At 36.0% G+C, this 14683-nt stretch overlaps 4 protein-coding genes across 5 annotated transcripts; 2 read left to right on the forward strand and 2 right to left on the reverse strand.

Moving 5' to 3' along the window:
• The first annotated feature begins 1053 nt into the window (after positions 1 to 1053).
• On the forward strand, positions 1054 to 3417 carry LOC131428343 (coiled-coil domain-containing protein 93). 2 transcript variants are annotated; one of them, XM_058592241.1, is made up of 7 exons: positions 1054 to 1249; positions 1305 to 1513; positions 1567 to 2032; positions 2099 to 2143; positions 2214 to 2632; positions 2703 to 3114; positions 3175 to 3417. In XM_058592241.1, the coding sequence occupies exons 1-7, from the start codon at positions 1166 to 1168 to the stop codon at positions 3352 to 3354; spliced, it is 1815 nt and encodes a 604-aa protein (XP_058448224.1). In that variant the 5' UTR covers positions 1054 to 1165; the 3' UTR covers positions 3355 to 3417. The 2 variants fall into 2 exon arrangements, with proteins under 2 accessions (XP_058448224.1, XP_058448225.1); XM_058592242.1 differs by lacking the exon at positions 2099 to 2143.
• Positions 3403 to 3630, reverse strand: LOC131428345 (ubiquinol-cytochrome-c reductase complex assembly factor 6). The gene has a single exon (XM_058592245.1). It carries the CDS (start codon positions 3628 to 3630, stop codon positions 3451 to 3453), a length of 180 nt encoding a protein of 59 aa, XP_058448228.1. The 3' UTR covers positions 3403 to 3450.
• On the reverse strand, positions 3403 to 4037 carry LOC131428344 (small integral membrane protein 4). Its single transcript, XM_058592244.1, has 2 exons — positions 3778 to 4037; positions 3403 to 3721 (listed from the first exon to the last, which is right to left on the reverse strand). The coding sequence occupies exons 1-2, from the start codon at positions 3932 to 3934 to the stop codon at positions 3633 to 3635; spliced, it is 246 nt and encodes an 81-aa protein (XP_058448227.1). The 5' UTR covers positions 3935 to 4037; the 3' UTR covers positions 3403 to 3632.
• Positions 4038 to 7749: 3712 nt separating this feature from the next.
• Positions 7750 to 9079, forward strand: LOC131428346 (putative transferase CAF17, mitochondrial). The gene is made up of 2 exons (XM_058592246.1): positions 7750 to 7869; positions 7922 to 9079. Exon 2 carries the CDS (start codon positions 7930 to 7932, stop codon positions 8941 to 8943), a length of 1014 nt encoding a protein of 337 aa, XP_058448229.1. The 5' UTR covers positions 7750 to 7869; positions 7922 to 7929; the 3' UTR covers positions 8944 to 9079.
• Positions 9080 to 14683: the final 5604 nt, after the last annotated feature.

The raw sequence follows: 14683 nt of genomic DNA on the forward strand, positions 1-14683 counted from the left end.
TAAGTTATTCATTATTGCATTTAGTCACTTTTGTGTAAATATACACATCAAAAAACAAAACTTTTAACTGTAAAATTTGGAGCTACCAAACTGTACCCGGGTTGAATGGGACACAATTAAAACAATTGGAAATGTGATTTGAAAAGGACTACCCTAATTTGGGTAAGAATCCGTTTTTCGCCACTAGAGTAACGATAAATAAGGGCATATTCAGTAGTGTTTTAGTTCTAGATGCATAATTTATGTCAGTTACAAAATTTAAATCTGGATTTTATAACAAGAAAAACTGGCAGCCCCAGCAGTCTTTTACTTGTATTTCAAATATACAAAAATAGAACGGCATCGTAGACCAGTTTTAAATTTGACAGAAGAACTGGTCGAATAAATAAAACTAGAACGGCTTGCTGGGGATACGTTTGTTAAAGGCATATTCAGGAGTGTTCTAGTTCTAGATGCATAATTTATGTCAGTTTTAAAATTTAAATCTAGAAATTATAATTATAAACTGGCAGCCCCAGCAGCGTTTTATCTGTGTTTCAAATACATAAAAAATAGAACGGCAATGTATACCAGTTTTAAATTTGACAGTAGAACTGGTCGAATAAATAAAACTAAAACGGATTGCTGAGGATACGTTTGTTTCAGTTTCATTTACATTATAGACCACCCATATGAATCTTGCAGCTGCTAAATTTGCTCTAAAGTTTCTGTTCTATTATAGATCTTCCATATAGAACTTCTAGCTGCTGAATTTTCTCTAAGCGTGTATAAAATATATGACATTGCATACAGTATGACAACACTGCCCTTGTGTCAAAATCAGCTGGATGAGGTTCGAAGGGGTTTTTTAATTTGCTGGATTCGCTGTGTCTAGGGATGTCGTATTTTTTTAATTACTCGATTGTTCAATAATTGTATTAATTTAATTTTCAAACTTTTCGATTAGTTTAATAATTGAATATTGATTTCAAGCTAATCGATTAAAAACTTCTCGATTATTTGGGATATTAATCAATTACTCTATTAATCGATCGTTATTACGACATCCCTAGGTGTGTTTTTTTTAGAGTGCGATATGTTGATTAATTTGTTAATTTAACTGAAAAAGTTAATTTTGCGGTAAATATTCTTTTGATTATGCAAATCATTCAATAGAAAACAAAACATGAGTTCCAAGAACATTTTCTCGAAACATCTGCCAAATATCAAGCTTGCAACCCGCTTTGATGCAGATGGAAATGAAATTCAGGTACTTATTTTTGTGAGAACTCATATCAATTATTCAACTTGGCTCCGTTCTTCAGGTTGAACGGCGCGAAGATGAAGAGCAAAAGCGCAAGGAACAAGACATTATCGACATATTGGTTGGAGCCGGATACTACAGGGCTCACATCCAGGGTCTGTCGATTTTCGATAAAATTGTTGGTGGAATGACCTGGTGCATTGAGGCCTGTGATTACGATGTCGACGTTGATTTGTTATTCCATGAGAATCTAACAATAGGACAAAAAATGTACCCTCACCAGAAAATGTGTCTATAGAAAACATAATAATTTATCGTTTTAGTGCTCTCACCGAAAAAATTGTAGTCGTTCTGCCCAAAATGAAATGTCCCAATCAACTTGAGCCTCATCAGATACAAGGACTTGATTTTATCAATATATTCCCAGTTGTGGAATGGCTGGTCAAACGATCCGCTGAAAACAGAAGCGAAAAGGCAGGCCGATTGAAGAAACTGGCTATTTCGCAATTTCAAAATCATTTTGATCTTCAATCAGATCGCGAAACCAAACAAGTGCATGCTCGACAGCTGCACAATTTAAAAACCATAGAAGATAAATACATTCCGAAACGTCAATTCAAACGAAAGGAAAAAGGACCGGACGATGTGATGAGTCGGGTACGAATAACTTTAATGGAATACGGAACTAAGGATTTCTCCGTTAAAACCAACATTGATATACCGGAAATTGAAGGCGCACAGGAACCGGAAGACGTTTTTCAAAATGTGCTGCAAAATATGGAACAAGAGGTATTATTAATTGTACATATTTAGCAATTTCGTTCATTATTCAAATTTATTGTTGCTTTATTTTAGCTTGATTTTGATCAGTTATTCAAAAACTTATCAGTTGCCAAAGAGGTAAACATTTTTAATAATTTATATAATGATGTTTGAAAAAAAATAAAACTCATTTTTATTTTTTCACCAGCAAAACATAATTCCCGAACTAAGTGATTCGGAACGAGATGCTCTCAACCAGCACTATGAAGATCTTAAACGGGAGATGTCCATCGATACAAGTCAATTGTCGGAGCAAAATAAAATCAAGACGGTACTAGCAACAAAACTGGCTCTAGAAAAGAAGTTAGAAAAGTTGAAAACAGTGAGGGATCAACTGCAGGCTGATACCAATGAAAAAAGGCAAAAATTAGATCACATTAAAAATGAAAAAGAGCAGCTAGAAGAAGAAATTCATAATTTGGATAGTGTGGAAATAAGCGAAGAAAATCAGAAAATTCTCACTCACGTACAGGCCCTGATCGCACAAAACGAACAGATGAAACAACAAGAAACTGACTTTAAGGAAAAGTGCAAGAAAGAGTTGTTTGAGCTACAAGAAAAGATTAGGTGAGTATAAACACTCTAAGAGCATTTCCAAGTCGGATATACCAATGCTTTTTTTTTTTTCAAATTATAGGATAGCTGAAGAAACTCCTTCGGAAGAAGATATTTCCAAATACCAGGTACAGCTGGACGAGCAACAGGAACGGCGTAAAACTTTGCGTTTGCAGCTCGCCAAGAAAAACCGGGCTTACGTATCTATAAACCGCCAGCTGGATAACATTCCTGATAGAACTGAACTGGCACAATATCAGCGTCGCTTCCTAGAGTTGTACAATCAAGTCAGTGCGAAACATCGTGAAACTAAGCAATTCTACACTCTGTACAACACACTCGATGACACGAAATTGTACCTAGAGAAGGAAATGTCGTTGTTGAATTCAATCTACGAAAACTACGGCAGCGCTATGCAATCTTTCAGCTCCAGAGAACAGTTTGTTCAGCAATTTGAAAACATTGTTGCAGGCATTCGTGCCAACAAAGCGAAAGTAGTTCATTTTTGGCACAGTTGATTATTACCATTACAAATCATCGTTCTTGTTTTCTAGGTCAAAAAGAAGTGCGATGATGAGCGTGCCATACGAGACGGACTAAACGCCCAGCTCCTGTGTTTGGTGGAACAACAACGAAAATATGCTGCAACTGTAAAGCAATTGACAGTGGAATGTCAACGCAACGAAATTCTCCTTTCCAGGCTTCAGCAGCTGCAGAAGAACGCCGCTACTTGAGAGGGAACGAATTATTACTTGAAAATTTAGATCCTAATAAATTCTAGATACGCTGAGTACTAATATATCATTTTTATTATCGTAATAACTGCCTGCTTATGTACCTGGTTGTTGCACTTCCCGCAAATTTTGAATTTTTATTTCTCTTTTCACATAGTAGTCCAAATCTTTCAATGGTTTATAGTAAGTGTGGACAATCTGCGAGCCAGCAAACATCGCCAGAAAAGCTGCTGCCATGAACTTTACATATTCCTTCATTGATACTCCTGCTGGCATTTTTAACTCGTCTCTCTAATCGGTTCCAATTGATGCAGACGTAGTCGCTCCTCGACAATCTCTTTGGCTTGGTTTTTCTTGAAGGTATTATCTGAAAATATATCGTTAGCTTATCCAGAACATTAAAAAAAAAATGACAATTCGTACAAAAATTTGTTTCTCCCACCCGCCAGTGGATCATTGAGAACTCAAGTACTGCGCCAAGTCCGAAGAACAAGGGCAAAAATCGGTAAATTCCGAACGTCTTCTTTCCGGGCCACAAATCCAGCAATTGTGCAAGTGTTCGACTGCGACGAATATGCATTAGAGTGACTTTGGGATTATAATTTCGGAATATTATAGATTATCCAGTGTTAGAGGCATACTATCTATTTACTATTTTTTATGGTTTTTATGTAATATTGAAAGATGCTCACCAGGGATGCCAGATACTTTTCACAAAAACATGAGTCTGTAAAAAATCTACACCGAATGAAAAAGATTTAATCTACATAGAGTGACTATAATCAGAGTGGCGACAGCTGTTCGTTTGGAATGACAGCTACCAGTTCCAAACGAGCAAACGACCTGTCAATTCAATGTAAAGCTAATGTCGTTTTCGTTTTTAAATTGCACTACACTGGTGTAGCGAAAGCTGCACTGAAACCGTTCGTTTTTACCAATTGCACTACACCAATGCTACACTTTTTCTGCACCGATACCACTGGTGTAGCACTCATCAAAAGTTTGGTGTAGCTCTGTGCAATGGAATCGTTTATTGTAGTCAATGGTTACTGTTTATGTTTTTGTCATTTTTGTTCGTTTATTCATGCCTCAGTGTAGCACTGCACCGGTGTAGTACAAATTAAAAACGAAAACGCCATAAGAGCAAATTCAGCAGCTGCAAGATTCATATGGGTGGTCTATAATGTAAATGAAACTGAAACAAACGTATCACCAGCAATCCGTTTTAGTTTTATTTATTCGACCAGTTCTACTGTCAAATTTAAAACTGGTATACATTGCCGTTCTATTTTTTCTATATTTGAAACACAGATAAAACGCTGCTGGGGCTGCCAGTTTATTTTGTTATAATTTCTAGATTTAAATTTTAAAACTGACATAAATTATGCATCTAGAACTTGAACACTCCTGAATATGCCCTAATGGAATGTTTTGAATTGTTGCCAACATTACGGATGAGATGTCGTCACTCTGGTTATAGGCACTCGAAATCTACAAACAAAATAATAAAAATGTGAGACTGCATTTGAAAGGAACGAAATATTGTGTATCTGCAATCAATCGCTTGCTTATTTAAGAAAAATAATTTTATGTTCAAAGGTTTTTTATTCAAATGTAAACGTTATTGGTGAGAGACTCTTTCTCCTAGAATCCCTTGGTGCTCAACCAGTTTTTTACTGGAACCGCTAATATTGGTGTTGGAGGAAACTTTTCCTGGCATTACTAGTTGGTCCGATCTTGGACCAACCTAGATTGTTCGGATTAGAGTGACTATAATCAGAGTGGCGACAGCTGTTCGTTTGGAATGACAGCTCCCAGTTCCAAACGAGCAAACGACCTGTCAATTCAATGTAAAGCTAATGGAATGTTTTGAATTGTTGCCAACATTACGGATGAGATGTCGTCACTCTGGTTATAGGCACTCTAGTTTGGATTAGCCTAGTGTAACTATCTTGCGGTCGGATAGCACTCGTAGCGGTCTATCCACCTTGAAAATTCATTACATTACGTAAATAAAACCAGGATATTACTTTTTTCAAAACTACTTTTTGCCGACAATAGTGAAAGGCAGAATAGTCATTTTTGTTCTATGCACTGTCATAAACATGAAGAAAATAATATATGTTAGGGATTGAACATCGATTGTGATAATATTATAATTCTCATGATATATGAATTTAAAATGATGATAAATCACGCTACTTGGAATAATTTTGAGCATTTTGAACAGAGGGTTATTTTGTTGTTTATTTTTTATATCTTTATAAACAGATTTTGATTGATGGCGCATAGAAAACAGTTAAATACAATTGAATTCCGCTCGACAGTTCTAAAATCGTTGTGAAATTTGTACCTTCTATCAAGTTTGTGATTTAAAGTACTCTTCTGCTTTTTTGTTGATGATAGAAAAGTATTCTGGATTCATTCAATGTTTATAATGTCGATGGTGACTAAGTTTCAACTAGTTTACTTGAAATCAAGTTATTTTCAAGTTATATCAAGATAAGTTATTTCAGTATGGCATTACAACGTTGCGACAACTTATTTTTAGCCGACTTAACAACTTGTAGAAACTGCTCTTTTTGAGTCATGCAAGTGGTTAGATGTTAGTAACAATCACTCAAATATCTGGTTGCAAACTAGTCACAAACAAGCTAGCGTAACAAAGATTGTTACTTGGGTAGCTATGCCTGCGCGCGCATCTAGTTTTGCCTGCTAGTTTACAAAAGTATTATTTACTTCATACATCCTGGCGCGTGGCTCAGACCGATCTTGTGTGTTTGCATATTTTGGCCCTTATCGAAAGCTGAGTGGAATAATTTTATTGCTCTGAATGTGGAAATTCCTATATTTGGCCCTGAACCCGCTTGGTGAGCGGCTTATCTCGGCCTGCACACAAAATCATAAATCTATACCTGCTTTATTCAGGAACTAAAACCGCTTGAAGAGCGGTTTAGTTTTTATTGATTATTTTCACAATGCTGCACTGTCCAGACCCACTCTTTGGTCCATCGGATGAAATTCCTGATTTAATTATTTATTTAATTTAGAAACGTTGAACGACCCGCACGTGGTTAAAGCCGTTAATAAACGGTAACAATTACAAAACCCACAAAATAATCATACAGGCAGCATTGACAGATAGTTTTGTAAGAATTTTTGCCCTTCATTGCGGAACGATATCCTTCGTTTTTCCTTGACACGTGATCGTGTTATCAATTCTTTTTCCTGTGAAATGTTGAGACTATCAAGAATAATTTTCACACAATAATCATTTACATGAGAAAAACCTGTTTAATCCACCTAGTGGTGTAATGGTACCTTTCTCATGTACATATAATATTGTGGTATTCTATTCAAAATTTTTCTCTTCGATTTTTGAAAGAAACCAAGAGATTGTTTGTGCATTAACTAGTATAACATACGGAATAAAATAGTGCTTTGATTGCGTATGTCATCCTTAAGAAAACGAAGTGGGTTCACTATTATATGCACTTCCGGCACCGGAACCCGAGAACCGGTATAATCAAAGTCGGTTCGTACGGCCATTAACTAACATGACATACAAACTCTACTAGTACGCACTCTAAATTACGATTTAAATGTTCGTTGTATCCGAAAATATGCAGTAATTTTTGGTAGGACCATAAGACCTTTCAATTTACCCTAAGATTGGGAATAACGGTTTAAAGTCCAGTTTATAGCATTTTTACGGGTTTTGTTCCGCCAGTTTAAGTGACGGTGTACAATATTGAACACACTTTACCCTATAAATCCGGAACTGGAAGACGGATCCGGATGAAATTCAGTAATTCCGTATGGGACCGGAACACCTTTCATTTGAATCCAAGTTTGTGTAAACCGGTCAACCCATCGCTGACAAAAGTGAGTGAAATCCATTTGGGTATACATGATCACTATTTACGGTACTTCCGGCACCGCATACCGGGAACTAGGATAGCCGAAATGGGTTTGTTTAGTTGCCTACTGATAATGACTATCGATTTGTGTAGTTTTGAGACCAGTTTATAAAAATTTTTACGTTTTTTGTTTCGCCGGTTTATTATTATTATTATTATTATTATTATTATTATTATTATTATTATTATTATTATTATTATTATTATTATTATTATTATTATTATTATTATTATTATTATTATTATTATTATTATTATTATTATTATTATTATTATTATTATTAATATTATTATTATTATTATTATTTTTATTATTATTATAAGCTTTCAGAAATACTTACATAATCGATTAAAGTAAGGAATGATTTTCGAAATTTACATTGATTACATCGAAAAACTAAAAAAATCTTTTTTTTTCATTGGAATGTCCTCAAAATTTTAAAAGAATTTTTCTCTTGGTGTATATTTCATTCGAAAGAGAACAGCTGAGCTGAAACCGGTCTTTGTCTATATTCTGTATATTCTGCCAATTCATAATATTTGTACGATTTAATTATAATATTATGTGAAATTTATCGTGATACTGAATCAAACGGTAAATACTAGTATTTCTTATAAATGTTTCTCTTCATTTAAGTGTTTTCTAGTCAGCAAAATGCTTTGGAATCAAAAAACGAACAAAGGTTTGATTAATGCTGTGCACTGCGTAAACCGTTTCATTGGGGTACGAAGTTTGCCCTTGAGGAAATATAGTGATGTTGTTTTGGAACAGCTACGATCAAGATCACTACTGAGACTTCACGGAAAAGATGTCAAGCCGTATCTGCAGGGCTTAATAACAAACGATATGAACCATTTTGCATACGGTTCCAATTCTATCTATGCGATGTTTCTAAATGCGGCTGGTCGTGTTTTGTATGATTGCATCATATACAAAATGCCCAACAAAACTAATGATTTTCTTCTGGAATGTGATAACACCGTGTTAAACAAACTTGAGACACATTTGAATTTATTTCGTGTACGCAAAAAAGTGACTATAACTTCGGCTGATTTTGACGCATGGGTGGCTTTTAATCCCGTTAGTCCAGATTGTCCAGTTCCTAATACGATTCAGCCAGAAGATAGTGCCGTTGCGGTATATAAAGATGTGCGTTTGAGGGATCTCGGTTTTCGAATAATTGCGAATAAAGCTACCACTTGTGAATCCTTACGTGGATTGTTTCCTAGCAGTACCAATTTTGACCACAGCATCACATATTTAGAGCATCGATACGGTCTAGGTGTTGGAGAAGGCGTGGTCAATTTTCCTCCTGGTGCTTGTTTTCCGTCGGAGAGCAATTGCGACTTCTTACATGGCCTAAGTTTTCACAAGGGATGTTATATAGGACAAGAGCTTACCGCTAGAACTCATCACACAGGCGTTGTAAGAAAAAGACTTATGCCACTGTTTTTAGAAAAAAAAGGTTTTAACGAACTGGAACTGACATCAGATGCGCAAATAAAATCTAAGGAGGGTGAAATTGTCGGTAAACTAAGAGGTGTAACAAATCGTGTTGGTTTGGGCTTACTTAGAATTGAGAAGGTTTTGAATAGTCCATCTTTGATAATAGCAGATAAAATAGTTTGTACAACACAGAAACCGCAGTGGTGGCCCGTAGAGCAATAAACAAATTGAGTGTAATAACCGTGTATCATTTTATTTCAGAAATGGCAACAGAAGAATCAAATCAATTTAAACAGTTTACCTGCGAGCTCTGCAACTGGAAGGAAGTTTATCATCATTATGGCCAAGATGTTCCTTTTGCAAAAAACATTCGATTCCAGGAAAATTGCTTCGTAATGAGAAATCCCTTTTGTCCTCCTACAATGAATCAATCCAGTTCTGTTGAATATTTCATAGTACTGGGAAGTAACTGTAAGATATGTTCAAGGGCAGTTTGTAAAAACAATGAATGCAGTTTCTACTATGGGAACACTTATTGCAAACATTGCTGTATCAAACATATTGATCGTTTCCCTGTAGAAATTCGTAGTAAAATAAAAAGAAATTTCTATCGGTAGCAATAAATTCTTGTTCTCTGAGCAAGCAAACCATTTCGGAATTGACTGGGTATTAAATGCGAGTTTGTGTTTAACTTTCACCGAATCCCGCCTTTTTGAATCATTTTTTTTAACATTGTGCTCCTGACGTTATGAATAACCTATTGCAGTCAAGTTAGTATATATCGAAGTCTGTTGAAATCTGATGAGCGCCTTGAGATAAACCTACTATGAAGGGGCGTGGCTCGTTTATTGAACAGAATGGTAAGCCTTTCAAATTTGGATATGAACTTTATATGGCTGGTTACATAGCGTGGTCAAATGTTTTTGACTGCGACAATTAAAACAAATAAATTGATCATTTTATGGCACGTGATTGCATATTTGGGCTCTGTACCGTTCTCATTAGCTTTATTTTACTGATTTTGAGACGGTTAAAACCGTTCAGAACTGGGTAGGGTAGGGTCCTCCGATCCCACGATGGTGACACTCTATTTTGGGTAGAACTGGCATTGTGCCACTACAAGAAACCGGTGATGGAATTGTATAAAGCCAACGTTGTTGTACCACATCCTTTCCGTCAAACTAGTCAGCAAAGTTCTGCTCAATTAAAAAGTTCTGAATGATCATAACAGGAAAGCTTCGGAAAACCGGTAGTCAAGGATTTGAAGAAAGAGTGCATGAAAGTGTGTAAAAAAGATGGCGCAAGGGTTGAACAAAATTTGATGAGTAGTGTAGGGCTACCACCATGTTAACTTCTCTCGCCCGGCAAGCAAAAAACTATTTGCACGTGAGCGGGGCAGGGCCGCCGAGAAAAAAAACGGGCCCGGGGGGATTTCAATTCGGGCTTTCTTCGAGCACACTACTTCACTCTATCTTGGATTGAACGAGCAAAAAAAAGGTCCCAAGGTATGTTTCATTATGAGCAACAACAAAATTTAAATCTTCGAATTTACGCGTCACCTAAAAAGTCCTGGCCCGGGGGGAATCCGAGGGCATTTACTCTAGGAGCAAAGATATCGTATTATCAAGATATCCAGCTCTTACATTTCACGAACAAATCGCAAGTAACATATTTTTCTGCGAGCATGGCGCCCTCAGGCGAGTCTGCATCAAATCTTGTACATAGAAGTAGGGGAGATAAATGTCAAATTCGTGCGTGCAAAAATAGCAGCACTTCGCGTCCATACAATTGACATGATATGTTCAATGTGATGCCACAGACTAACAGACAGGACACTCAAATTAGATTCTTCAATCATTTTAACGGTCATTTCGAATATTCCTTTATTTGGGACAGTACTCACCTGTGTCATGATGGCGCCACGCTACCCTATCAAAAACATCCTGTCTGTCATCTAGACTGTGTTTATTTTTTTCATTTACCAACAGAGTGGCCATTCATACAGAATTACCTGTAATGTATTCCCTCTCAGCAGGCCGTTCAATTTTGTTGATTTTTGATCGCTTGTTGAACGATATATTGCACGAAATATTCGTTCAATTTGCTGGAACGGTTTGTTGTTGTTTTTTCTCTTGCAAAAATAGTGTGAAAATTAAGGTCTACCTTTACATAGAAAGAAAATTTGTTGTTATTCTACGTGAAGTAGAAGTATTGTGCAGGTATGTATTGTTAGTTTAAACAAATGAGTGGAGAAAACTTCAGAAATTCTGCAGTAAAACTAGTCCAACGGGGCTCCAACTCCTCATGTTAAAAATGGCTCAACAATGGACCTCTGTCTGCCGGGTTTGTTGAACGAAAAAAATAGCATTCGGTTCAACGGTCTGTTTCAAAATCGGCAAACGAAGGACCCGTGTTGGCCTCCCGTTGAACGATTGATTGGACTTTCATTGGACCAATGATACAACGTATTGGACCAATGAAGGACCACCGTTGAACGTTTTTTTCTAAGTGGGATTGATTTGTATACGTCCATGCGAATTTCATGCAGGATACAGATTTAATACATATTGCCAAAACTATTTACATAATTGTGCCTATTTCTCATCCTCCAACGCAAGACAAAATCGAACCCGTTTTGTTACATTATTTACTTGCTTCTGGTCTGCCGCCACTTAATTTCGGGTGAAAACTACCAACACAATAAAAAATAGTCTAGATGAACAACGTTGAGTCAAATAAATGGTTACCTTCCAACACAGACTAACAGACATGACAGTATGAGTAAATTCTTATAAAAATAATTTTTCGTGATGCACTAGTTCCACCTATATTGTACTGCGCGAACTATTTACTATCAGTACACCCCTGGTGTTATGTAAAAGTTTTTTTACTAGTTGGTTTCCCCTCGTTTGTCAACACCGATCAGCTGCTTGCAGGGATGCCAGATTTCATCAAAATATTTGAAAATAAATCGTCACAATAAATTATTGGATTACGTTGATAATATATTTAACTTTTTCGCGATGTTGGAAGGTAACCATTTATTTGACTCAACGTTGTTCATCTAGACTATTTTTTATTGTGTTGGTAGTTTTCACCCGAAATTAAGTGGCGGCAGATCAGAAGCAAGTAAATATTGTAGCAAAACGGGTTCGATTTTGTATTGCGTTGGAGGATGAGAAGTAGGCACAATTATGTATATAGTTTTGGCAATATGTAATAAATCTGTATCCTGCATGAAATTCGCATTGACATATACAAATCAATACATTACATATAATTCTGTATGAATGGCAACTCTGTTGGTAAATGAAAAAATAAACACAGTCTAGATGACAAACAGGATATTTTTGATAGGGTAACGTGGCGCCATCATGACACATGTGAGTACTGTCCCAAATAAAGGAATATTCGAAATGACCGTTAAAATGGTTGAAGAATCTAATTTGAGTGTCCTGTCTGTTAGTCTGTGCTTCCAATATCGCGAAAAAGTTAAATATATTATCAACGTAATCCAATAATTTATTGTGACGATTCATTTTCATATATTTTGATGAAATCAGGCATCCCTGCAAGCAGCTGATCGGTGTTGACAAACGAGGGGAAACCAACTAGTAAAAAAACTTTTACATAACACAAGGGGTGTACAGATAGTAAATAGTTCGCGCAGTACAATATAGGTGGAGCTAGTGCATCACGAAAAATTATTTTTTATAAGAATTTACTCATACTGTCATGTCTGTTAGTCTGTGGTGATGCCGTGCGATTTAAATTTATAATCACATCACAATAATCGAAAGAGAAAGTAAATAAAGAGAAACTGTCACTTGCTCTTACGGCCTTCTGAAAAATCAACTGAGATATTATATTTACAAAATTAAATGTTATGAACTCTGAAATTCGATTTTCGTTAGTTGTGTGCACTAGCGATGTCCGATACCGATGGATGTCCGATACTTTGAGGTATACTTTCTTTCAAGAATCTGGTATTTTTGGTATCGATATCACATCAGAACGATACTGTTAGTATCGATACTTTTGGTCTCGATACTTACAGTATCGTATATTTTTTTGTTTCAATTATAGAGGCTTTAACCAGAAAAAACAGTCCCATAGGGTTGTTCGAACCATTGATGTGGAACAAGGCAACCAACATTTCTAATGATCGACATTTTTAATCAATCGTCACACTTTTGAATCCGAAATTCCACAAGAGTCTGCTTAGATTGATCTTTATTAGGAACCAACACCGAACACGTGAACTCATAATATAGACTCTGTTTAGATTTGTAGTTGTTTTGTAGCCGAAGAAATTACATCAATATCCAAAATGTATTCAATCATATCTTTGAACATAGTTGCGATACAGATTTCGATATTTAAGCTTCTATTCGCCTAGCTTGTGTACAAGTTTTGGATGCAAGCAATTATTTTCATAGCGTTAAGTTTCTCTACCATTCTGCGATTTCGGTTGAAGCGATAAACTTTTTCTCATTATCAATCGAGTTCATCTTATATGAATAGAAATTCATCTTAAGCACTCAAAATTCACCCTGGGATAGTTGTCAATTTCTCTGGCGAAACGACATAACATGGAATTTCATCCGAGTTTGCATGACACAAGATCAGAGCATACCAATTGAAGCTCCAAACCGTTTTATGCCACTTTTTGTCATGATATCTAGCAACAACCTACCTCTTATATGCTATGCGTAAGACTGAAACGTTAGCTATAATTTCGCTTCTATTTCTAGATTCGAGTGCTTCCAACAGCTTCGCTTCTGCATCGATTGACCAATCAGAGCGATGCTTTTCTATTGATATATCGTTTACTCCTTCAAAACCGTCGTCAATGACAGGGAAATCTGGTATGCCGGAGATTTTTAGCAGACAAAATAGGACACTGCTCGCTACTAATCAAAATTTCAATCACTTATAATTGAGAATACGTGGCTTGATACATTCAAATCGAAACTTAGAAATATTTCTAATCAAATGATGAAATAATATTAACAATTGATACAAAATAGACTGAGCTGTAAATGTTTGAAGTCTGACCACATTTCTCTGTGTGTTGTTCCTTGAGTTTCTGATTTGCACCCCTATATAGAAAATAAAGATGGGTTCCACATCAAAATTTTCTAGGCCTATTCTATGTTGGGAATCGAACCCAGGTGGGATGGGTGAAAGACTAACCCATCACGCTATACCCGTCCCCAATGGAACATTTTCTTCTTATTCGGTTTCGCCACAGTGACAGTTTCTCTTTGTTTACTTTCTTTTCTATTAATTACCAAGCGGTTTCCACGTTTATCACTCAACTCTGCATGAAATGATACCCGAAACTTTCGACTTTCAAACAGAATAGGGATATCATAGAAAATCTTTTTAATCACATCACAATAATCGAAAGAGAGAGTGATTAAAGAGAAACTGTCACTTGCTTATACACCCTTTTGAAAAATTTACCGAGAAATATGAAAACATCATGGCTCCAACACATTTCTAAATCTTTCGAAAATGGGTATTTTTCTATTCATTTTCGGTCCATTCCCTCTTTCAAAACTGGGTAGTCTTTTAACCCTTTTCTTGACACATATTCGAATTGCCCATTTTTGATAAAAATGTTATTTACGCATTAAATGAGTTTTCTCGGTTTTGTCGGAAATGGGTCGAATAATCACATAAATGGGAATCATATTTAAACCGATACCGACGACACGACCAGGCACTTCGAAGAAAAATCGGAATAAAAAGTGTTCGTGAGCGATTTACCGCCATTTACCACAAATATAGGGACCCCTTGAAAATGATAAAAATAATCTTCCTGATCAACACTGTTTAAGTTGCTACGAACTAGTTACCAAGGAACACTGGGAGCTTAAATAAACAAGCAAATTGTAAAAATGCTCTGCTTTCGGAAATTGCTCTGTTAGTTCGGGGTAAATTTAAATTTTGTTTT

The sequence above is a fragment of the Malaya genurostris genome, chromosome 2 (genome assembly GCF_030247185.1).
Source record: "Malaya genurostris strain Urasoe2022 chromosome 2, Malgen_1.1, whole genome shotgun sequence".
NCBI classification, from domain to species: domain Eukaryota; kingdom Metazoa; phylum Arthropoda; class Insecta; order Diptera; family Culicidae; genus Malaya; species Malaya genurostris.